We start from the raw sequence: 26,132 nt of genomic DNA, 5'->3' as shown, positions 1-26,132 counted from the left end.
ACTGCAATACATACAGTCATGACCGGAAGTGTTGGCATCTTTAAATTGTTCCAGAGAATGAAGTATTTCACAATTACACGTTTATTTCCTTTGTGTACACTGGAAAAACACACAAAAAAAAAAAACAGAGGAAAAATGGCAAAACGGACATAATTTCACACAAAACCCCCAAAATTGTTGGCACCTTTCCAAAATTGTGGGTAGACGACTTTGTTTCCGGCATGTGATGCTCGTTCACACTCACCTGTGGCAAGTAACAGGTGGGGGCAATATGAAAAATCACACCTGAAACCAGATAAAAAGGGGAGATGTTGACTCAATCTCTGCATTCTGTGTCTGCCACGCTAAGCATGGAGAACAGAAAGAGGAGAGGAGAACTGTCTGAGGACTCGAGGAGAAAAATTGTTGAACAATATCCACAATCCCAAGGTTACAAGTCCATCTCCAGAGATGTTGATGTTCCTTTGACCATGGTGGACAACATAATCAAGAAGTTTAAAGGCAATGTAGTTAATCTCTCTGGACATGGACGGTAGAGAAAAGGGGGACCAGCATGGCTTCCATGGGGGTCTTCAACAGACCGTTTCCATATCCCATCGATTGTTGGTTTTTCGGCTGGATGGAAAAGACAATTTATACTGAAGGTTCAGGAATGAGTACTTGTGTTTAGTATAAAAGATCCGGCCCGAACAGGTGACTTTGGATTAAAGGATTTATTTAGAATAAAAAGTTACAATGTTAAAAGGATAAATATAAGAGATATAAGGAATACATGCACAGAGGCGGCGCAGGGAAAGGTCTGGTCTGTTGCATCCACGCACGCCCAAACCAAAGGTCGTTTTGAACATTACAGTCAGGTTTGCAAAACCAATTTTGTCGTTTTATCCTGGATAGATCGATATACTGTTCTCATACTGATAACCAAGTCGGCATGTGTGCTGAGATGTTCTGCACAGAAGTGCAATGACTTTTTTTTATTTAATAAGAACATAATCGATTTAATTAAGCCAATCAACCTTATTGATTAATAAAAGCTGCACACAGAAATGGGGAATGCGACATTCAGTGGATACATCGAGAGAAGACGGAGAATTTAAATAGACCAATCATAGGCCTGAATTGTGCCGCGCCCCCTTACACTCTGCAGCCGACGTGATACAATGTATCAATTTCCTCCCTAACAACAAGTTTTGTAAATAAGTTTCCTGCAATCCGTCAGCCGGGAATCCAGGATTTTTATAGACTTTAATCTAATACTTGTATTTCTAAGCTGACGGAGGCACCGGTCCCGACCGATTAACCACTTCCTTTTATTATTAATATTATTATTATGAAGGAACTTTACACATGTGTCCACATAGTAGCAGATGATGAGGGGGATTCCGTCACCTTCTAAGATCCCGTGATATCTTTTTTTAAATGTTCTAAAAACCTGTAAAATTTGTTAATTTTTTTTACTTCTCCTAAGAAACCATCTTTCCACATGACGCTCTCACCTTTTCTTAGGATAGTTTAATGGATCGTTGCCATCTAAAACCTTTATGATCCACAGGTTACGTTATAGACGTATGATTGATTTGCTTCCCATCACTAGGATCCTGATATATTTCAAAAATGGGACCCCGCCCGTCACTAACTGCTGTCAATGTAGTGATTCCCATCCCTGGAGTAGGTCCATTCATCTCTACTTTCTGGGCAGGACACATTGGAGAAACACCTTCAAGACCTACGGGTTGCGTTAATTTTTTGCATGATTTTTGGCGCAGAAAAAAACTGCCTCATGCTGCGTCCTCTGCGCCCTGACAGTTGCGCCAAAATGACGCATGCGCCACAAAACGCAAGACAACGCATGTCCATGCGCCCCCCATGTTAAATGTAGGGGCGCATGACGCATGCGTCGCCGCGGCTGCGCCTGACGCTGCGCCGCACAACGCTAATGTGAACGTAGCCTAATTTAGTATCCAGAATGTTCTCCAAAATGGTTTGCCATGCCTTACGTGGATGATCCATTCTGCCGATCCTGAGTAACAATTTTGCTACTGGAAGAGATCGGTGACGTAACCAGCAACACCCAACGGTGATCTGCGGAACTGAGGTTCACAGGTGATGTCTTAAAGAGGTTGATCACTACTTTTACATTGATAACCTATCCTTCGGGTAAGTCGTCAATGTCTAATCGGCCGGGGTCAGGCACCTGGCACCTGGGTCAGACACCCTGCAGCTGTTATTGGTGGTGGTGGCCGATCAGACATTGATGACCTATCCTAAGCATAGGTCATCAATATAAAGTAGTGGACAACCTCTAGAAGATGGATGCTAACTGGTAGACCTCTCTCGGTGACCTCAACGCGCCCGCCCCAATAGAGCAATTTATCAACATCGCTAAGCTTGACAAATATAATATGATTAATTCATGATTCAAAAAAAAGAAGAGACCCATAAAATCATCAAGAAGAATAAAAGTATAAAGCCCATGGAAAAGTCTTCGGCTTTGTTGGCCGTGAAGTAGATCCCTCAGATCACTTAGAGCGATGTCTCGCTGGTATCCGGGTTCCGTTCCTCAGTTGATTCCGGACTTAATCTCTGTGTTTCAACGTCGTCATTGTGATTTACTCCATTGAGTTGTCCATTTACAAGAGGATCAGAGGTCGATGGCCTTTCATTAGGGTCGGTGTTTTGACTGGCAGCAGGTCTTCCACGAAAGTCCACACAACTGTCAAAATAATGAAAACGTTTATGTGGTCAAACGGTTCGTCCCAAACCTATTCAAAAGCATCCCCCACAACTTTGTGTATAATATAAATATATATATATATACATACATACATACATACATACATACATTATACTAGCTGAAGAGCCCGGCGTTGCCTGGGCATAGTAAATATCTGTGGTTAGTTATAGCACCTCACGTCTCTTATTTTCCCATCACGCCTCTCATTTTCCCCCTCACTCCTCTCATTCCCCCCTAACACTTGTCATTTCGACCTCACATCTGTCATTTTCCGATCACTCCACTATTTTCCCTCACTCCTCTCATTTTGCACTCACACCTTTTCATTTTCACCTCACACCCCTCATTTTCACCTCAGTATATACATGTTTGTCATCTCCCTTATATATAGTATACATCTGTATGTCATCTCCCCTGTATATAGTATATACCTGCTGTGTGTCATCTCCCCTGTATATAGTATACACCTGCTGTATGTCATCTCCTCCTCTATATACCGATGTGTCATCTCCTCCTGTATATAGTATATACCTGTGTCATCTCCTCCTGTATATAGTATATACCTGTGTATCATCTGCTCCTGTATATAGTATATACCTGTATGTCATCTCCTCCTGTATATAGTATATACCTGTATGTCATCTCCTGTATATAGTATATAACTGTGTCATGTCCTCCTGTATATAGTATATACCTGTGTGTCATCTCCCCTGTACATAGTATATATCTGTGTGTCATCTCCTCCTGTATTAGACCTCATTCACACGTTATTTGCTCAGTATTTTTACCTCAGTATTTGTAAGCTAAATTGGCAGCCTGATAAATCCCCAGCCAACAGGAACCCCTCCCCCTGGCAGTATATATTAGCTCACACATACACATAATAGACAGGTCATGTGACTGACAGCTGCCTTATTTCCTATATGGTGCATTTGTTGCTCTTGTAGTTTGTCTGCTTATTAATCAGATTTTTATTGTTGAAGGATAATACCAGACTTGTGTGTGTATTAGGGCGAGTTTCATGTGTCAAGTTGTGTGTATTGAGTTGCGTGTGGCGACATGCATGCAGCGACTTTTTGTGTGTCGAGTTGCATGTGACAGGTTAGTGTAGCAAGTTGTGTGCAGCAAGTTTTGCGCATGGCGAGTTTTGCGCGTGGCGAGTTTTATGTGTTTTGAGTATGTGCAAGTTTTGTGTGAGGCAACTTTTGCATGTGTTGCAACTTTTGTGCATGTGGCAATTTTACCGCGTGTGCTAGTTTTGCGTGTGGCGAGTTTTCGATGAGGTGAGTTTTGCATGTGGCGAGTTTTGAACGGCGACTTTTGTGTTTCGACTTTTATGTGGCGAGGTTGGTGTATGTGTGGTGAAATGTGTGCTGAGGGTGGTATATGTGTTCAAGCATGTGGTAGTGTGTGGCGCATTTTGTGTGTGTGTTCATATCCCCGTGTGTGGTGAGTATCCTATGTCGGGGCCCCACCTTAGTAACTGTACGGTATATACTCTTTGGCGCCATCGCTCTCACTCTTTACGTCCCCCTTGTTCACATCTGGCAGCTGTCAATTTGCCTCCAACACTTTTCCTTTCATTTTTCCCCCATTATGTAGATAGGGGCAAAATTGTTTGGTGAATTGGAACGCGCGGGGTTAAAATTTCGCCTCACAATATAGCCTATGACGCTCTCAGGGTCCAGACGTGTGACTGTGCAAAATTTTGTGGCTGTAGCTGCGACGGTGCAGATGCCAATCTCGGACACACACACACACACACACACACACACACACACACACACACACACACACACACACACACACACACACTCAGCTTTATATATTAGATATAGCAGATTTTTGTAAAATTAGAATTCAATTCCACTTGAATTTTTTCGGTCTTCTTTAAAACTGACTAATACTCTGGTACTTTGGCTTCTCTCCTGTAGTTCCACCATGGATGTCCAAGGGGTATCTGTAGCAGGGCTTTGAAGGGTATTTATATTGGTATATTGTCCCCATCCTGTAATGTGCTGCTCCATCCTGCGTCCCCATCCTGTCATGAGCTGCTCCATCCTGCGTCCCCATCCTGTCATGAGCTGCTCCATCCTGCGTCCCCATCCTGTCATGCGCTGCTCCATCCTGCGTCCCCATCCTTATGTGCTGCTGCATCCTGCGTCCCCATCCTTATGTGCTGCTGCATCCTGCGTCCCCATCCTTATGTGCTGCTGCATCCTGCGTCCCCATCCTTATGTGCTGCTGCATCCTGCGCCCCCATCCTTATGTGCTGCTCCATCCTGCGTCCCCATCCTTATGTGCTGCTCCATCCTGCGTCCCCATCCTTATGTGCTGCTCCATCCTGCGTCCCCATCCTTATGTGCTGCTCCATCCTGCGTCCCCATCCTTATGTGCTGCTCCATCCTGCGTCCCCATACTGCCTCTGACCCGCTCGGCGCCGAGTGCTGGGGGGCCTGAGCAGGCGGGGACACCGGCGCGCTGTGGGGGTCAGGTGCCGGTATCGCCGCCAGCTCAGGCCCCCCAGCACTTACTATACTCACCTGTCCTGCGTTCCATCGCTGAACGGCGCCATCTTCCCGGTCTCCTGGCTGTGACTTTTCAGTCAGAGGGCGGCGCCGGCGCGCGTCATCGCGCCCTCTGAACTGAAGGTCACAGGCCGAAGACCGGGAAGATGGCGCCGCTCAGCGATGGAACGCCGGACAGGTGAATATGGCCGATACTCACCCTCCTGGCGGTCCCTGCTTCTCTGTTGGAGATCGCGGTGTGCGTTCAATGTGAACGCATACCGCGATCTCCCGGGAGCGTCACTCTGTGAGGCCCAGACTGCGCCGGCGCTTGCGCCTGCGCCTGCGCAGTCTATAAAGGCTTCGGACAGAGTGACGCTCCCAGCGTTATATTATAGATAATGTAATAATAGTAACCCCCATGGGTCCAACCCCCAATAGTGTTGTAATATTGGAATTTGGTGATAAAAATTGAGAAGAATGGATTGTTTTGGGGAGTACCTAAATCTGAGGTTTTGGGGTTGGAGGGAGCTGCATTTTTAGTATTGGTAACAATGTATCAGATAAAAGCTGAGCTCTGATTGGTCACTATATTTTTTCTCTGGGGTCATTTTTTTTCAGTTTCAGTGTTAAATTCATCATATGTAAAATGTATCAATTACCTTCGAAATTTAGGCCAGAACATCCACAATGCAATTGGAATTCCAACAAGTGCAAGAAAGCTGACTACCAGAAGAACTACAGTAATCAGCTTGGTATTCTTCTCGTCCATGTTCTCGCTCGTGTTCTCGCTCTTGCTCTTGTCCTTGGTCTCGCTCTTGTCCTTGGTCTCGCTCTTGTCCTTGGTCTCGCCCTTGTCCTTGGTCTCGCTCTTGTCCTTGGTCTTGCTTTGATCCTCAGCCTGGATCCTGTATTCTGATATTTTCTTCATAAACAATTCTTTGCTCAGCAGCTCTGAAAAATAAACCTGATACTCAATGGTTGGACCAACAATGGTCACGCGTTACAGAAAAGTTAGCCAAGAAGCTCAGCTCAGTGCTGCTTCTATAAAGGGAACAGAAAGCCGAACCCAGAGAGGTTTTGCTTTGTTTTTTATCACTCACACGGAAGTCTTCTTACCTCCACGAGTTGCTGGCAAGTCTTCTCCATTCCGCTTATGTCCGTTTTCCAGTATCCAGTCCCCTGCACTTTGGTCAGCATTGATCCAGATATCTACACATGTTTTATTTGTTGCGACAACATAGTATCCCGATTCTGAGCAGTTGTGGATGTAGGGAAGAGTCGTGACATTAAATGCGCATCTAGTGGAACGACGGGCGTATAAGTCCATAATGTTGAGAGTTTGATTCATTAATGATTTCTCGCTACAAAATACCATCTGCCGCAATTGTGGCGGCACCGGGGAAGCTGAAAATAAAGGAAGACGGGAAATGAGTGTTTGTCACAATATATCTGTTTCGATTGTAAACGATTTCTGCATATAGCAATCATCACTTTTTCTGAAGACCCCCTTATATGCAGTTTGCAGTCTGTTTCTAGTTTTTTACATTTCTCTTGTGTTTTTCTGCCCTCCTAGTAATACATTCTGGATGTGCTGCTATCTTCACTTGCTCTCATGTATCAGCGCAGCTTCATTTCTGGAGTGATTTTTTTTCTTCTACAGCCCATAAGGAATTTCTTCTCCTGTGCAGAAAGGCTTTAATGCAGAGGAGTGACAGCAGATTTCTTTATGTTCTCTCTTCTTTCTCAACTTATACACAGACTGCAAGATCCTCCCTCCTTTCTCCTATATTCTCTTATATACAGCATGTGTAGTCTGCCCTCCCTGAAGACTTGGATGCTTTCTCCCTCTCCACTCTCTGTTCTTCCCTTTTCCTCCTGCTGTCTCTAACACTGAGATAAAGCTGAGCACTGGAGTAGCCAACCTGAAGAAATTATATAGATGATACAGCAACAAAACAATAGGAGATTTTTAAAGAAGCCTATTTAGAAAGTGACAGTAGTTTGCTGTAGGTTCTCTTTGTCCACTTATACACAGACTGCAAGATCCTCCCTCCCTTCTCCAATGTTCTGTTATATACACCCTGTCTTGTCTGCCCTCCCTGAAGACTTAGATGCTTTTTTCCCTTTCCACTTTCTGTTCTGCCATGTATAGTCTTTTCCCCCTTTCCTCCTGCTATCTCTAACACTGAGAGAAAGCTGAGCACCGGAGTAGCCAGCTAGATGAAGAAGTTGCATAGATGATGTAGAAAAAAAATGCTAGGAGATTTTTTAAAGAAGACTATTTACAAAATTGCCTAATTTTACTTTAAGAAAGCAAACTAATAGCACAAATACATTTAGTGCAGAGACATCCATAACATTCTACCCGTGTCTTCAGGACATCCCTTCATTACGGCTGCTTTCCTGCCCAAGTTACCAGTTTATTAATCAGTTTCAAAGACCCATAGAAGCGCCGTGAGTTTCCCTACTTGTCTGTTCCCCTCTATCACTTACAACAGTTCTGCCATTTGCAGTAAGACATATTTAATATACAGGATCAGTGTAATAAAACCAGTATATTTGTATTTACCTTTCACTGGATTCACCACGAAACAAAGTAAAAACAACCACTTCGGAGGGAAAGGAAAAGAGAACCGTTTCCATAAGTCTCTGTTCATGGTCCGGGACTTCTCATCGAGACTTCTTTTTTTGGTCAGTACATCGCCATGGTGTTGAGAGCAGGTGGAACCTTCGGTATCGAAGACATTAGGCCTATTTTCAATGGGTTGAGATCTATGTTGGCTTTTGGGTTCGAGATTCGAGAGGACCTTGTTCTCTCCTCCATTGGCTAAGGAAGTTTTATCTTCTGGGTGGTCATTTTTGGGGCTATTGTTCCTTTTGACCTTTTTATTGCCCCTTCTTCTTCCAGGGTTAGCCCCTAGACTGGTACCATTATTCCTTTTGGAGATATTTGTGGTCTTGTTGCGGCCAACATCTATGGAGGCATTTGCTTCAGTCTTACTGGCTCCAGTAACCCGGTTATTGGCTTGCTTGTCATCATTGGGTTTGCAATTTACGTTGTTGTTCTGTTTTGATCCAAAGGCCTTTTTGCGATGTTTTTTGGATTTTGGAACTTCAGCTGAAGAAAGGCTTTTGGTAACTTCATGGCAAATATCATGAATAGACTCGTAACCAACGTCATCATCGTCCACCGATTCTAAGTTCGACCTTTGGCCTTCAGATACAAAGTTGCTCATTTCATTGCCCACAGCAGAACTCTCCTCTGACTTCAAGTCCATGGTGGAATTATCAGGACTAATTATCTTTGTGACATTGCTATCTTGAAGATGAAGATCGGTGGAAGAACTGTCACTGGGACCAGAGTAATCAAAGACTTTGTTTATTTTTTCTTGGGCATCAGCTTCTTTAATGCTTGTTGTGGGGTATAAAAGCTCATTGATGTCCTCTCCATGGTCTGGAGATCTCTTGCCCTCGGAGTCTATGGTTTCATCTTCGTACATATTTCCTCCATCTTGCTTCTTGGAAGAGTGGTCATTTGGACAAGTGGCATCGACGATTTTGCTTTTTTTACGAACCATCAAGACACCTGTAGATCCAGAGTTATTCTCTTGGGAGACTTTGGTTTCAAGGCTTAGGTGGCTCTCCTCAATGCTCAGGGGAGTTTCTTTATAAAAGCTGAGAATAGGAAAAAGAGGACATTGATTTTATTTTAGAACAAGTTTACAAATTTCTTTGCAAAAAAAGACCACAGATCTCATATCCAGCCAGTATCATTGTGAAGACACAAAGTTCTCACATCCAGCCTATATTCCTGGGAGAGATGCACAGACCTCACATCCAGCCTATGTTACTGGGAGAGACAGAGCTCACATCCAGCCTGTATTACTGGGAGAGACACACAGACCTCACATCCAGCTTATATTCCTGGGAGAGACGCACAGACTTCACATCCAGCCTATATTACTGGGAGAGATGCACATACCTCACATCCAGCCTATATTACTGGGAGAGATGCACATACTTCACATCCAGCCTATATTACTGGGAAAGACACACAGAGCTCACTTCCAGCCTGTATTATTGGGAGAGACACACAGACCTCACATCCAGCCTATATTCCTGGGAGAGACGAACAGACCTCACATCCAGCCTATATTACTGGGAGAGACACGCAGACCTCACATCCAGCCTATATTACTGGGAGAGATGCACAGACCTCACATCCAGCCTATATTACTGGGAGAGACGCACAGACCTCATATCCAGCCTATATTACTGGGAGAGACACACAGACCTCACATCCAGCCTATATTACTGGGAGAGACGCACAGACCTCATATCCAGCCTATATTACTGGGAGAGACACACAGACCTCACATCCAGCCTATATTACTGGGAGAGACGCACAGACCTCATATCCAGCCTATATTACTGGGAGAGACACACAGACCTCACATCCAGCCTATATTACTGGGAGAGACGCACAGACCTCATATCCAGCCTATATTACTGGGAGAGACATGCACGATAACAATTAAACATTGAACAGCACATAACATTCCTGATAGAACAGACCTTTTCTTAGATATAATGTAACACATTACTGATATGAGCAGACTGTTCATACATTTGGAGATCAATGTGTAAAAAGTAAAATAGAATCAAATGTCAGGATGTAAACCTTTCTGTCCTTATCTGTGGATATGGTGACAGCGCTCCTTCCGGAATAATACATTATTCTTAGTTTACATTCCTAGAGCTCATATGTAGCAATGTATACTGTAATCTATATTGTATCTAGCGTACAGGTAGCATGTCTGACATCACAGCGTCCACCCGCTCTGGGCTATGGAACAGCTGTAAAATATATCTCCTTAAGTGCTATCAGATAGTGCTGAACAATGACAATGGAAATGATCTCCTACAAGTCCATCCAGTGTACTGTATCTGGAGGAGCCATGGTGCATTCCTGCCGCTCCACGTGGGCGGCTGCGGTGGGCGCCCGTTATTCTAACACACGGTGCCAAAACCACATCTGTCTCCACCTCAACCACAATCTAGGATACATTCTAAGAAATCAAAAAGTATCTACCCCCTCCACACTTTTCAGACCTCCCGCTTTACATTAATATGGAGTCCGTCCCTCTGCAGATGTAACGGCTCCCGCTCTTCTGGGAAGGTTTTGGAGAAGTCTTTCCAGAAGATCATTTGTGGGGTCAGACCCTGATGTTGGGGGTCCGGGCTCACAATCTCCGTGATAGGATGAGGTTGTGGCCGCTCATGTTCCCCCCCCATGTCTGTATGCTCCTTGTGCACTGGGCACAGTTATGGGGGGCAAATAAGGGTCTTCCCCAAACTGTTCCCACAACACTGAAGTTACGATTCTCCACAACGTCTTGTGCTGAAGATTTCCCATCACTGGAGCTAAAGTGCAAACGTTAAAATCAGATTCTAAATGATGAATGTTTATGTAAATGTTGCCATTTTTGCACCTACACTGCGTGATACAGATACATGAACGGTCTGCTGATACTTTCTATTCGTTTTTTATATCGATATTTGACATTGATATCTGATTAGTATTTTTTTAGTTTTTTTTCTTTTCTTATTGTTGGACTAGAACAGGGGTCTCAAACACACGGCCCGCAGGCACATGGACCCCTTGATAATCTCAGCCCGGTCCGGCAGCCGCTGACATCCGCGCTGTAGTGCAGTGTATTGCTGCGCAGGGACCGGCTGTCTGCACAGCATTACCGGTGTCAGCCAATCAGAGGCCAGCAGCTGACATCTGCGCATGGCAGTGACGTCATACGCCGCTGCGCCGGGACGCAGATGTCAGCTGCTGGCCTCTGATTGGCCGGCGGCTGACACCGGTAATGCTGTGCAGAGAGCCGGTCCCTGCGCAGCAATACACTGCACTACAGCGCGGATGTCAGCGGCTGCCGGACCGGGCCGAGATCATCAAGGGGTCCATGTGCCTGCGGACCACAGGAGCAGAAAGGACACCGAGGGAACGGAGGACAGGTGAGAAAAATCTTTTATTTTTCTTCTCTATGTCTATGTGAAAATGAGGGGGCCTGGACGGGGGACCTGTCTGCAATATTGGGGGGACCTGGATGGGGCACATTTCTCCAATATATGGGGGAACTTGGATGGGGCACATGTCTGCAATAATGGGTACGTGGATTGGGGACATGACGACAAGATAGAGACCAGGATGGTGACGTTACTACCAGACGAGGACCAGGATGGGGCATTACTACAATATAAGGACCAGCATGGAGCATTACTACAAGATAAGGACCAGCATGGGGTATTTCGACAAGATAGGGACTAGTATGGGGCATTACTACAATATAAGGACCAGCATGGGGCATTATGACAAGATAGGGACCAGCATGGGGCATTACTACAAGATAAGGACCAGCATGGGTCATTACTACAAGATAGGGACTAGTATGGGGCATTACTACAATATAAGGACCAGCATGGGGCATTACTACAAGATAAGGACCAGCATGGGTCATTACTACAAGATAAGGACCAGCATGGGTCATTACTACAAGTTAAGGACCAGCATGGGGCATTACGACAAGATAGGGACCAGCATGGGTCATTACTACAAGATAAGGACTAGCATGGGGCATTACTACAAGATAAGGACCAGCATGGGGCATTACTACAAGATAAGGACCAGCATGGGTCATTACTACAAGATAAGGACCAGCATGGGGCATTACGACAAGATAGGGACTAGTATGGGGCATTACTACAAGATAAGGACCAGCATGGGGCATTACGACAAGATAGGGACTAGTATGGGGCATTACTACAAGATAAGGACCAGCATGGGGCATTACGACAAGATAGGGACTAGTATGGGGCATTACTACAATATAAGGACCAGCATGGGGCATTATGACAAGATAGGGACCAGCATGGGGCATTACTACAAGATAAGGACCAGCATGGGGCATTATGACAAGATAGGGACTAGCATGGGGCATTACTACAAGATAAGGACTAGCATGGGTCATTACTACAAGATAAGGACCAGCATGGGGCATTACGACAAGATAGGGACTAGTATGGGGCATTACTACAAGATAAGGACCAGCATGGGTCATTACTACAAGATAGGGACCAGCATGGGGCATTACGACAAGATAGGGACTAGTATGGGGCATTACTACAAGATAAGGACCAGCATGGGTCATTACTACAAGATAAGGACCAGCATGGGGCATTACGACAAGATAGGGACTAGTATGGGGCATTACTACAAGATAAGGACCAGCATGGGTCATTACTACAAGATAAGGACCAGCATGGGGCATTACGACAAGATAGGGACTAGTATGGGGCATTACTACAAGATAAGGACTAGCATGGGGCATTATGACAAGATAGGGACTAGCATGGGGCATTACTACAAGATAAGGACTAGCATGGGGCATTATGACAAGATAGGGACTAGTATGGGGCATTACTACAAGATAAGGGCTAGCATGGGGCATTATGACAAGATAGGGACTAGCATGGGGCATTACTACAAGATAAGGACTAGCATGGGGCATTACTACAAGATAAGGACTAGCATGGGGCATTACTACAAGATAGGGACCATCACGGGGCATTACTACAAGATAGGGACCATCACGGGGCATTACTACAAGATAGGGACCATCACGGGGCATTACTACAAGATAGGGACCATCACGGGGCATTATGACAAGATAGGGACCAGCATGGGGCATTACTACAAGATAAGGACCAGCACGGGGCACATTACTACAAGATAAGGACTAGCATGGGGCATTATGACAAGATAGGGACTAGTATGGGGCATTACTACAAGATAAGGACTAGCATGGGGCATTATGACAAGATAGGGACTAGCATGGGGCATTACTACAAGATAAGGGCTAGCATGGGGCATTATGACAAGATAGGGACTAGCATGGGGCATTACTACAAGATAAGGGCTAGCATGGGGCATTATGACAAGATAGGGACTAGCATGGGGCATTACTACAAGATAAGGACTAGCATGGGGCATTACTACAAGATAAGGACTAACATGGGGCATTATGACAAGATAGGGACCATCACGGGGCATTACTACAAGATAGGGACCATCACGGGGCATTACTACAAGATAGGGACCATCACGGGGCATTACTACAAGATAGGGACCATCACGGGGCATTATGACAAGATAAGGACCAGCATGGGGCATTACTACAAGATAAGGACCAGCACGGGGCATTACTACAAGATAAGGACTAGCATGGGGCATTATGACAAGATAGGGATCAGCACGGGGCATTACTACTAGATAAGGACCAGATCAAAAGGTGTATAGAGAAAAAAATGGTATCACTAAAAATGTCATTTTGTCATGCAAATAATGCGGCCCCCGAAATGAAATGTTTTTCCATGTGCGGCCCATATACCCAGCCGAGATTGAGACCCCTGGACTAGAATGATGGATTCGATTACTGTATCTTTCTGGTCCCCTCAGGTAAAGAGATTTCCAGCAGCTTTTTCGCGACTTGTTATTTTTTTTAACTTGCCCGCATAGTTTCCTATTACTAACAGATGTGACTTACTTAGGGTCCAGTTCGCTGCTCGTCGCTTCTCTTGACGTGTCTTGCACTGAATGATTTAGTTGCTGCCATTTCGCCATATTTCACCTGCAAAGAAACAGAATTTTCTTGAGTCTCCAAAACGTACATAATATTCATTAAAGTTCAGTCTTTAAAAGACACTTAACAACCTGTAGAGTTTTTTTTTTTTTTAATCCCTTTTACTTTTTGTCTTGAGTTTGTTACAGCAAGTTAAAGGACTATTTTTTTGGCTTTTTTACCTTTTTTTTTTTTTCAACTTTTTAGTGCAAAAAGTTGCAATATTATATATATATACTAGCTGAAGAGCCCGGCGTTGCCTGGGCATAGTAAATATCTGTGGTTAGTTATAGCACGTCACTTCTCTTATTTTCCCATCACGCCTCTCATTTTCCCCCTCACATCTCTCATTTTCTCCCTCACATCTCTCATTTTCTCCCTCACTCCTCTCATTTTGCACTCACACCTTTTCATTTTCTCCCTCACTCCTCTCATTCCCCCCTAACACTTGTCATTTCAACCTCACATCTGTCATTTTCCGATCACTCCACTATTTTCCCTCACTCCTCTCATTTTGCACTCACACCTTTTCATTTTCACCTCACACCTCTCATTTTCACCTCATCACCTCAGTATATACATGTTTGTCATCTCTTATATATAGTATACATCTGTATGTCATCTCCTGTATATAGTATATACCTGCTGTGTGTCATCTCCCCTATATATAGTATATACCTGAATGTCATCTCCTTCTATATATAGTATATACCTGTATGTCATCTCCTCCTGTATATACCTGTGTGTCATCTTCCCTGTATATAGTATATATCTGTATGTCATCTCCTCCTGTATATAGTATATACCTGTAGGTCATCTGCTCCTGTATATAGTATATACCTGTGTGTCATCTCCTCCTGTATATAGTATATACCTGCATGTCATCTTCTATATATAGCATATACCTGTATGTCATCTCCTCCTGTATATAGTATATACCTGTAGGTCATCTGCTCCTGTATATAGTATATACCTGTAGGTCATCTGCTCCTGTATATAGTATATACCTGTGTGTCATCTCCTCCTGTATATAGTATATACCTGTATGTCCTCCTGTATATAGTATATACCTGTATGTCATCTCCTCCTGTATATAGTATATACCTGTGTGTCATCTCCCCTGTATATAGTATATACCTGTGTGTCATCTCCTCCTGTATTAGACCTTGTTCACACGTTATTTGCTCAGTATTTTTACCTCAGTATTTGTAAGATAAATTGGCAGCCTGATAAATCCCCAGCCAACAGGAAGCCCTCCCCCTGGCAGTATATATTAGCTCACACATACACATAATAGACAGGTCATGTGACTGACAGCTGCCGTATTTCCTATGTGGTACATTTGTTGCTCTTGTAGTTTGTCTGCTTATTAATCAGATTTTTATTTTTGAAGGATAATACCAGACTTGTGTGTGTTTTAGGGCGAGTTTCATATGTCAAGTTGTGTGTTGAGTTTTGTGTGGCGACATGCGTGTAGCAACTTTTTGTGTGTCGAGTTGCATGTGACAGGTTAGTGTAGCAAGTTGTGTGCAGCAAGTTTTGCGCATGGCGAGTTTTGCGCGTGGTGAGTTTTATGTCTGGTGCCTTTTGAGTATGTGCAAGTTTTGTGTGAGGCAACTTTTGCATGTGTTGCAACTTTTGTACATGTGGCAATTTTTCCGCGTGTGCAAGTTTTGCGTGTGGCGAGTTTTCCATGAGGTGAGTTTTGCACTTGTGGCAAGTTTTGCGTGAGCCTAGTTTTTGCATGTGGCGAGTTTTGCGGGTGGCGAGTTCTGAGCAGCGACTTTTGTGTTTCGACTTTTATGTGGCGAGGTTGGTGTATGTGTGGTGAAATGTGCGCTGAGGGTAATATGTGTTCAAGCACGTGGTAGTGTGTGGCGCATTTTGTGTGTGTGTTCATATCCCCGTGTGTGGTGAGTATCCCATGTCGGGGCCCCACCTTAGCAACTGTACGGTGTATACTCTTTGGCGCCATCGCTCTCATTCTTTAAGTCCCCCTTGTTCACATCTGGCAGCTGTCAATTTGCCTCCAACACTTTTCCTTTCACTTTTTCCCCATTATGTAGATAGGGGCAAAATTGTTTGGTGAATTGGAAAGCGCGGGGTTAAAATTTCGCCTCACAACATAGCCTATGACGCTCTCGGGTTCCAGACGTGTGACTGTGCAAAATTTTGTGGCTGTAGCTGCGACGGTGCAGATGCCAATCCCGGACACACACACATACACACATTCAGCTATATATATATATCTGCAAAGAAGACCGCGGTACATTTATGGCAAATTTTGTGACTTGTTTTTTTTTTAAATAGTCTAAAAAATCTGCAAACAATGGCATCAAAATTGCAAAAATGAAAAGAATAAGACACCAATGGAAAATAGCAAAAATATAAACTTTTACAGTAAGCGCTGAGCAAAATCCACACTCGTCTGGGCGGTGCCAACTTGAGTTTGCATTTTGTGGCCTCAGGGGAGCGATAATTATACTAATTAATTAGTCGTTTCTTTATGTGATTGTAAAGATGTAGGATTAATTAAAGTACAGAAGATCAGAGACAGGGAGCAGTCAGTGAGTTACGGCGTGACCTCTGAGCTCTACGCTAGAGGTAGAATCTCCAGAGGAAGGAGGCTACTTTGTTTGTTTGTTTGTTTTGTTTTTTCTATGGACACAAAATGTGTCTCTTTTTCTCAAATAAAAAAAATACTCGGAAGACCCCCCGAGCATGCTCGAGAAATACGAGTATATTCGCTCCTCACTGTCCAGGATGTCTTCAGCTTCCAAGAATTCTGTACAGATTTTACCATTCAAATGACTATTGTCTAAATCCTACTTCGGACGCCCATCAATGGGCTCGAAAAGAGATTTTCTCACTTTCTGTAGAACCTGACGTATCCATGGACTACACGGATAGAGCATTGATAGTAAATGTGAAATGTGTAATACCTAGTTTGTCCTGTGGTGGCGCTGCCGGATAATTGAGCCCTCAATGCCTGATCAATTGGAAAACTTTTATTATAGATTATTTTAATAAAATTGATTTTTCTACACTTTTTTTTTTTTTTTTAATTAATGAATTAAAAATTCCAGACTTATTTGAATCCATATATCAGTGGATGTGTAATGTTCATTTTATGCTGCCAACAGGACGTTATATTTTTTTTATGGTTTTCACAATGAAAAGCTCATGCAAAAAAGTTTTTTTTTTTTTGCCATAACCATTTTTTGTAGGGTGCTTTTTTTTTTTTTTTTTTTTCTTATTATCTTTCCTTGCTAAAATGTCAATTTTATTTATATATATTTTTTTTATAATAGTCGTGTAATGTGTAACCTGCATCATTTTACTTTTGTCATCCTTCTGGCAGGCAGCCCGGACTTGCACGTGGCGCACGGATGACCGTAATTGCCAGTTGCCACAGCAGCTCGTCCCCACCCTGCGATTGCGTCAGGGGGGGCTGCCAATGACCTGATCGGGAAGCCTCCTCCCTCTATTAAACCCCACTTTGGCAATGAAGGGTCAGAATATCGGGAATCACCCTAATCGTAGGCGGGTGTTACTGCTGCAGAGCTGTAAATCTTCATCATGGAATGTGAAGGGTTAAAAACCGGAACGTCAACATAATAAAAACTTTCTAATAACTCCGCAGTCACCCAAAAAAAACTTTTTGAAATATTTCAAAATGACACATTCTGCCATGCCACAACCCGATCAGGGAAAAAACCAAACGGAACCCAAATTTATGTAAATAGAATGCAACAATGTATCAATAACAACTGAACTAAAATAGAAGAATCTCTCAGTTGTGCACCAGGATTTCCCATTAATGCTCCTTTTTTAAAAAAAAAACAAAACTCACCGGTGACTTCTCCGTCTTCGTCGCTGGCTTTATGGTGTGTCCTGGTAAAGGGATGCACACCTGTACTGTCGTACAGTCAGAACCGGTCTGGTCAATCATACACAGACATTCTACACCTCCCCCTGGAAGAATACATGAGAACTGGAGGGGGAGATTTTCTAAAAGAAAAGTGATCAAAGTTGCCTAAAATGTGCAAGAATCAAACACTATCAGGACCCCTGGGACTATCAGTGGCCCCCGGTACTAACAAGGGCCACACAGGCCAAAGTACAAGTATCAGGGCTCCTGTACTACTTGGTTCAGTCCGAGTGACGCCCTTGCAATTATGTAACTTTTTTTTTTAACCACCGAACATCTGACACTTCCTGTAACAATATTGTCGGTCTGACGCCAATTTTTGGGGTGTAAACAGTTTTTTGGTCGATTCTCGGGTGAACATTCAGGTAACACATTTCCTTTACTACTTAGCGATTCTTTCTGACTCTTTCGGTTCCTTCTATTATGGGAAGACGTTTAGTCTGTAAACAAGTGATTAAGGGGCAACGTCGAAGCGAAAGTTCGATTATTAATCGTGGCATGAGACCGGGAAGAACACTTCGGAGCTAAAACTTCTCGCCTTCCTGTGCTTGTGCAAATTGTCACATTTTCAATTATTTTTGTGTTTTTTTTTAGCATTGGGTGTTGTCCCGGCTTGTTTGAGCTTTATATAGAGGAAGTATTCTGCTCTGAAATAACAAGGAGGAATATGAAGCCGAGCTTATAATATCCCCATATCCCGTCGAAACTTTCAAGGCATACCCCCCTCCTTTAACCTCATGGTGTCATTGTCCACTGCCGGAATCCTTTCCTTATCGATTCCCTGGGGCTTCTGCTAATCTTCTCCTGGACGTCTGTAACAACGACAGGTCTGAGAACGCCGTGGGTCCGATTACTTATCGCATTTGCAACTTTTTTTTTAAGCCTGTTTTGTGTGCTCACCTTTCTTTTTGCTATAACGTTCGCCTTTACGAGTCGGGTCTAGAACAGTTTTTCACTCAATTCATCATTTACCACTTGCAAAATGTTTGTTCTCCCAGATCCTCCTTTTTTTTTCTTTTGCATCGAAACCACAGAAATCTCGCCACCGGCAGGAAGGAGACATTTCCTACACAGTTGTGAAGTATTTTTGGTGACTTTTGATAACGACACTTCTACTAGTAGACAGTGCTGATGATTGAGGCCAATAAGCAACATTCCATCCAATTCTTACAACGGAAGCAGAAGTCCGCTCATCATGGTTCCTTCTTTACCTGGTGTCTGTAATGGGGGGTTTCGCCTTCTTCAGGAGTTAATCACAGGGCAAATTTATTACAAACAATTAGTCTTTTCCTGCATGTGTGTATAGGGAAAGACATGTGGCAGCGGACGGGGATAAGCCAACGGGATCGGCCTTTTTCGACTAGTCTCTCATGCGGCTCAGTCCTATGTTATCACTGAAGTCTATTCTTCTCTGAAGCTCCGCAGCGTTTCAGAGTCCATTATTGCAGAATGTTCCTCTTCGTTGCTTTCGCAGGATGTTTTGGGTCATTGTTCATCTGTCGTGTGAAGCGCCGTCCAATCAACCATACTGAAACGTTGACTTCTTGGAGAGTGATCATCACCTGGGGGGCAATGTAGTTAAGGGGTATTCTTTACCATGGAAAGAATTCCGTGCTCATCCACCACTGTTGTCTTCCATGGATGTTCAGGACTTTTTGAGTTTCCGAGCTCACTGGTGCGCTTTTCTTTTTTTTTTTTTTTCTGTTTTCAGTCTAATGATGGTCTGTTTATTTTCCACTGAGAGCTCTTTTGTCCGCATGTTGTGGGTTCACAGCAACAGCTTCCAAATGCAAATGCCACACCTGGAATCAGCTCCAGACCTTTCACCTGTCTAATATTTCTGGACCTATCTACATTGTTGTGCTTTACACCTCTTCCTGCTGTGATTCATTTTACACCAAACACCTTGTTTATTTTAATAAGGACCAGTGTGACACTTCATACAAAGATCTTCTCTGCATATAGTTATCCGATGGCATTGCAGCATACCATTTTATTATGTTCTCGTACCATGAATACTTTACCTAAATTTTATTTTTTTTAGATATATGTTGCAATTAATAAAGTTAATTTCTTCCTAGTAGCCATGATGTCACTGTGGCGACCCCAGGGCTTCAGAACCATAAACGTTGCAGATTAACCCCATATCTGCAGGCTGATTGTGTTTTTGTTTGCATGACAAGGTTCATCATTTTTTTTTTCTATAATATATGAATACTTTAGGAATAGGATTTTCTTTTTCTTTTGATTGATGTTATAGGTAGATTACTCCAGTCGCACTGACTCACAGTATGAACTGAGACCGGTTTTACTTGTTTTGCACCGCCGCTATACTACTTGTCTATGGGACTGCCAAAGATAATGTCGTAATGTTTTGGGAATGCCCCTTTTAATATAGCTGTACTGCGCTCGTTAGCCTGGAGGCAGTCTGTCCCTACTGATTGAGCAGGAGGTGACGCAGATCCCATGCTATTTTGCTGGGCAGAACCTGGTGTGAACTGGTGCATATAGTGTCTTCTGCACCTTGAAGTTGACAATGGATTTATGCATGTATGCCCACGGCTTCTTTTCATACAAACGCCACATCGGCAGGTCAAAAGGTTAATTTGCATATGAAAAAAACGGACTTTAGAAATACATTTTCTATAGATCAATTAATGTGTCAAACATAATAAAGGGCTAACCAGGGAAGGTGTTTTATAAAGGACTAGATGGTGGCCCGATTCTAACGCATTGGGGATTCTAGAATATGTATGTAGTTTATTTATGAAGATTTTCAAATAATACATTGAATACACAGGATTCGGCCGGCCGCGACCAATTAGCGAAGCGTGGTTCAAATCCTGCGCCAATTCGCAGCTGGACTGTGCCCGTCGCTGGCGGCTGCGACCAATCAGTGACGCAGGATTTCCGGGACAGACAGACAGAAAGACAGAAGTGACCCATAGACAATTATATAGTAGATGATATGCATGCTGGTGATTTTGGGGGGAAAGGGGGGGGGGGGGGGTATGGGTGACCTGTCAGGTTCCCTTTAATTTATAAAGAACATCCTGGTTATGCCTTCTCTATTTTTAAAAGGAATCTGTCAGCAAGTTTTTGCTACGTAATCTAATCGCAGCAAGATGTATGAGTCTGATTCCAGAGCTGTGCCACTTATTGGGCTGAGTTTTTTTTTATCAGGAGGAGATTATCACTACAGGACAGGGTGTCTTGTGCCTCCTAGTCAATTGCTGTGTATAACCCCATCCCTACACTGATTAGAATCGTTCTGCCTATGCACAGTGTATACAGAAAGCTGCCAATCAGAGCACTGCTAGACCTGTAGCAGAGAAAATGGAGATTGTATCAAATGACAGCAAGAATACCAACACATGGAATCAGGGTCTCTGCCCCAACATGATGCTGCTCTTATCTTACAAAGCTGCTGACAGACTTCTTTTAATTTTCTATTTATGGGATTATTAAATTGTTTCAATCTTTGTTACGAGTATTTCTGTACGCAGTTACTGTTATTATCTCTTACCTCCAGGATGTTTTGTAAACAGTATGAGGAAGTAGAAAGTGTTTAGTCAAATGGAGTATTTCCCATACATACATGAGTAAAGCCCATTGTAATACTTCTGGCTTCAGACAGACACTATAGCTCTACTTTAGGTATTTAATGTCCATTAGATGGTAAAACTAGTCAACATTTTGGCACCTTCATATATTATCACTTTATTCAACCACTGAGCAAAGTAAGGAATTGGAGGCAGTAATGTTTTTTTGGGAAAAAATAAAAGTTCATGGACTAGGACCCAAACAGCTTTTTTTTGTTAGTAGGGTAATAATTCATACGAATATATATATTTTTACATATGAAAATACTGTTTATCGTCAGATTAAGGGGACCGCGATGGGTACTCGACTCACACCCAGTTATAAACATTTGTTTATGAATGGATTAAAATAGCAGTTTTGACCTTCTATATGGCTCATGTCATCTATTAAAGACACTACATAGATGATTTATTTATAAATTAGAAAGGCGCACAGGAGTCAGCGCTGAGATGTATAAACTACATTAACAGGCATAATTGGTTTTAAATTTAATCCCCAATGTGAATTTGGATTAAAAAAAAAAATCGGTGCAGCCCTCAGTAATGAGAGTGTGTGAAGAAAAAGCCACTGAAACAACCGGGAAAAAGACAAGAAATTTGGTAACAATTGGATTAGATTTTAACCCCTTTATGACCTATGACATATAGGTACGTCATTGGCCACCTCCCCTTTTTGGTGTGGCTCTGGCGCTGAGCCCACACCTTTTTAGGCCCATGACAGCTGATTCCATAAGCTGACATGTGCCCCTAAGAGCTGAAGGCACATGTCAGATACCGCTGTCAATCTCTTACAGCGACATTTAACATGCTGGCACTGGAAGCACATCATTAGACCCGCTGATTGGCACCCCTGTCACATGATTGCGGGATGCCAATGGGTTGGTATGACAGTCCAGGGTCTGCCAGAAACTCCTGTATGCATAGCACAGGTGATTGGATGATCGCAGCTTCAAACTATTAAAGCAAGTGAAAAAAAGTAAAAAAATAAAGTATAAAAGTTTAAATCGCCTCCTTTTGCCCTATTCAAAATAAAACAATACAAAAAAAAATCAAAAATACAGATATTTGGTATCGCTGCGTTCAGAATCGAACCACCTATCAAAATATAAAAATTAATCCGATTGGTAAACGGCGTAATGAGTTTAAACTCAAAAAACGTCAGATTTGCTTTTTTTTGGTCACCTCAACATTGCAATAACGGGCAATCAAAACATTTTATTTACTCTAGAATGGTATCAATAAAAAGTCAGCTCAGTGCGCAAAAAATAAGCCCTTTCCCTTTTTTCGTGCTTTGAATTTTTTTTTCCCGTTTCCCAGTACACTATATGGTAAAATCAATGGTGTTTGTTCAAAGTAAAACTTGTCCCGCGAAAAAAACACAATTATCTTATGCACATGACTTTTGCCCTCGGAAATGACTTTTTGTAGCCAAAAACGCACACCCATTTAATACACCCTATATTATTATTATACATCACACTGACACCAACGACGTCACAAAATCCATCAAAACAATTCTTCGTGCGAAACTGCACCAAAATCCATCAATTTTTTTAGTTTGATAAAATTTACGAGAAAAAAACTCGATGTGAACCTACCCTTAAGGGATCCTCGTCTTTCCTCAAAGTCACCGCTTGGCCTCGGCGAACCTCTCGCTTTCTCGGCACGAGGCTGCAGGAAATCCTCTTTGTTACACCTGCAGTTTAATAATAAAAAAACAGAAGTCGGCGTGTGGGAAGATTACTTCATTTACACCAATCAAGGAAGACGATGTGAATCTGCAATGGAAGGAGGCTGGAACCTCAACAGGAGAACCTGCTGTTATTGGGGTTCTTTCCACAAAAGGGATGATTATATCTGTTTATATCAAAGTCCTGGTTGTGACCAAAGTCCTTGATGGCCTCAGTGATCTAGGACTCAGAGACAAAGTCTTCAGCGGGGGAAAGTTTCTGAGAAGTTTTTCTTTCTGGGCCAGGATTTTAGGTCTGGGTTTTAGGAGCGGAAAGAAGAGCTGCAATGGAAGGAGGCTAGAACCTCAACAGTAGGAGAACCTGGGGTTCTTTCCACAAAAGGGGTTTTGATTGTCTGTTTATACCAAAGTCCTGGATGGGGAGGTATTTCACTGGCTTCAGTGACCTAGGACTCAAGAGACAAAGTCTTCAGCGGGGGTAAGTTGCTGAGAAGTTTTTCTTTCTGGGCCAGGATTTTAGGTCTGGGTTTTAGGAGCTGCCAGAAGAGCTGGGTGGGACTGGCAGTTCCCATACCTCCTTAAGGCAACTGAGCTGCCTGAGTGGAGATGGAAAGACCTCTGGAATGCTGGTCAGTCTACCAGAAGCTAAGTGTGTGGACCTAGTTTGCAAATGGGTGAGCTTGTACCGGCTGTGGGAATTTTGTTTAATATGGTCACACTTTTTTGGGGGCAGAGCAAGGCTATTTCTGTTGGCTAAAGTCTGGAAAGATCTCAGAGAGTCTCCTGAAATTTGTGTCCTTCACTGATGAGTATTTGGTGCCGTGTAGGAAGAAGTTGGTCTCATTCTCGAGGTGGTGGGTCTATCGGATGATGTCCAGATTGTGAGCGCCGAATCTGTATTGACTCAGGATCTGGCAGTTTCTGGAGTTTTTCCAGATATGGGGTCAGTTTGTCATCTCGGCAGACTATGATAAAAAATACTTCTTATTCTACAAGTATTCTACTAGCCTAAACTTTGTTCCTGACCCATCTGATGACTATGGTTTCCAGTTGCCAATAGCCATCAGCACCTTGTGGTTGCATCAGGTGGGCTTGGGGCCACCGGTGGGCTGACGTGAGCTTTGTGCCTCTGAGTCACTACTGATGGAAGTCGGGAAGAACGAGAACCTCAATCTGTGCTACTCTGGAATGGTGGTGTCACGTTACACCTGTAGAGCCTCTGCCTTTACCAGGCTCGTAATCTATATTATAGAGAATGAAGGGGTTAATTATCAATAATGGACCTCAATATCAGCTACCTGGAAAACATATTCCGATATCTCAGAATTTGTGAAAAAAATGATACATTTTTCCCTGCTACAGGTGAGCGTAACATAGAGAAATGAACGCAAATCGCATGTTTATGGAAATAGAATGCAACAATGTATCAACTCCCGATAGCGACTGATAGGGATCATCTATAGAGGATAGTGTCTGTAAAGTGCTGAGGAATTAATGGCGCTATATAAGCAAGTAAAATAAAGACATAAAACATAAGAAAAGAAACAGTCATTAAAATATAAGAGGCTCCGAGAAGCTCCCAGTTGTGGGTTCTGTTCGGAGCAGGATTTCCCTTTTTTAGAAAAAACAAAAACAAAACTCACCGTTCTCGTCTCCGTCTTCTTCTTCACTGAGTCGCAGTCATTGTGGGGGCAACGTGCAGCATAAAGTGGGGTGGCAGGGAGCTCAGGGTTATACTTCTGTCCTCTCCTGCAGTCTGAACTGGTCTGTTCTAGTAGTGCACAGGCGGAAACGTGCCCGCTACTGGAAGAGTCCATGAGTCCACGACGAAGAGGGGTGTGGAAAAGAAAAGCCATTTAGAACAGGCAGCTATCACTGTAACCTACTACTACCGTATCTCCCCAGCATTATTATTTTTGGTGTGTATGTATATATGTGTGTGTGTATATGTGTATATATATATATATATATATATATATATATATATATATATATATATATATATATATATATATATATATATATAAAATAATTTTTATTAGAAAAGAGGGTTACTTGAATTTTTATTTTAGTAAACTTTTTTATTTTAGTAAACTTTTTTTTTTTTTTTTTTTTTTAGAGGCTTAAAGGGAACCGGTCACCTCCCCAATCCGTGTGAAGTTAGATATCGACTTGGCACTCACTATATGGACGCAGTGGAAACATTTATTCAAGTGCAGAACATACAGTAGACGTTTCGGTCACAGCGACCTTCATCAAAATACTACAAAAAATGATAAAGGAACAAAAGCCAAAGTACTGTATTTTTCAGACTATAAGACGCACTTTTTCCCCCAAAAAAATTGTGAGGGAAAATGGGGGGGTGCATCTTATAGTTCGAACGCAGGCTTACCAGTTGGTTGCGACAGTGGTGTGACGGCGGCAGAGGTACGGCGATGCTGAGGCGCGGCGGGCGGTACGGCGTGCACCTGAGCATGGTCCCTTCCTCAGGTGTGGTGACGCTGCGGCCTGGTGTCCACGGAGAGCAGAGCCGGGTGAATCACGAGTTTCTCGGTGGCAGCGCCATTTGAGATTGCGGCGGCCATTTTCCTGAAGACGAGTTTGCAGATTGAGATCTCTGCTTCAGGAAAATGGCTGCCACGATCTCCATCTGTGCACTGCTGCCTCCCACGGCCATTTTCCTGAAGCCTCGGGAAGCAGAGTACTCAATCTGCACACGCGCAGCCTCAAGAAGATGGCCGCCGCCACTGAGAAACCCGTGATTAACCCGGTTCTGCTGCTTACCTTTTACACTGGGCCGCGGCGTCACCTCACCTAAGGAAGAGACCCTGCTCAGGTGCACGCCGTACTGTCCACCGCGCCTTAGCATCACTACACCTCTGAAGCTGCCACACCACTGCTGCAACCCCCCGTGGATACCAGGCTGCTGCGTCACCCTTAGCAGAAAGGGAACCTGGTAAGGTGCACTCCCCACAGCC

The 26,132-nt window shown here is 43.3% G+C and overlaps 1 protein-coding gene across 2 annotated transcripts; it reads right to left on the bottom strand.

Moving 5' to 3' along the window:
- Nucleotides 1-271: 271 nt before the first annotated feature.
- Nucleotides 272-25,086, bottom strand: LOC138651230 (dentin sialophosphoprotein-like). Of its 2 annotated transcripts, none has more exons than XM_069741269.1 (7): nt 24,798-25,086; nt 23,063-23,135; nt 13,857-13,940; nt 7,814-8,919; nt 6,361-6,648; nt 5,904-6,195; nt 272-2,713 (listed from the first exon to the last, which is right to left on the bottom strand). In XM_069741269.1, exons 3-7 carry the CDS (start codon nt 13,931-13,933, stop codon nt 2,524-2,526), a joined length of 1,953 nt encoding a protein of 650 aa, XP_069597370.1. In that variant the 5' UTR covers nt 13,934-13,940; nt 23,063-23,135; nt 24,798-25,086; the 3' UTR covers nt 272-2,523. The 2 variants fall into 2 exon arrangements, with proteins under 2 accessions (XP_069597370.1, XP_069597369.1); XM_069741268.1 differs by lacking the exon at nt 24,798-25,086 and adding an exon at nt 23,184-24,745 and having other exon boundaries at nt 23,063-23,147.
- Nucleotides 25,087-26,132: the final 1,046 nt, after the last annotated feature.

Source organism: Ranitomeya imitator, chromosome 10 (genome assembly GCF_032444005.1).
Source record: "Ranitomeya imitator isolate aRanImi1 chromosome 10, aRanImi1.pri, whole genome shotgun sequence".
In the NCBI taxonomy this organism is placed as follows: Eukaryota; Metazoa; Chordata; class Amphibia; order Anura; family Dendrobatidae; genus Ranitomeya; species Ranitomeya imitator.
This window is presented reverse-complemented; position numbering and strand designations above follow the sequence as displayed.

Excerpts from the sequence above, each read along its gene's own strand:
- LOC138651230 (XM_069741269.1), bottom strand. The coding sequence starts at position 13,933 with ATGGCGAAATGGCAGCAACTAAATCATTCAGTGCAAGACACGTCAAGA. Across the intron at positions 8,920-13,856 it reads AGCAGCGAACTGGACCCTAA|CTTTTATAAAGAAACTCCCC; the intron begins GTAAGTCACATC and ends TCCTATTCTCAG. Across the intron at positions 6,649-7,813 it reads CGTGGTGAATCCAGTGAAAG|CTTCCCCGGTGCCGCCACAA; the intron begins GTAAATACAAAT and ends CTTTATTTTCAG.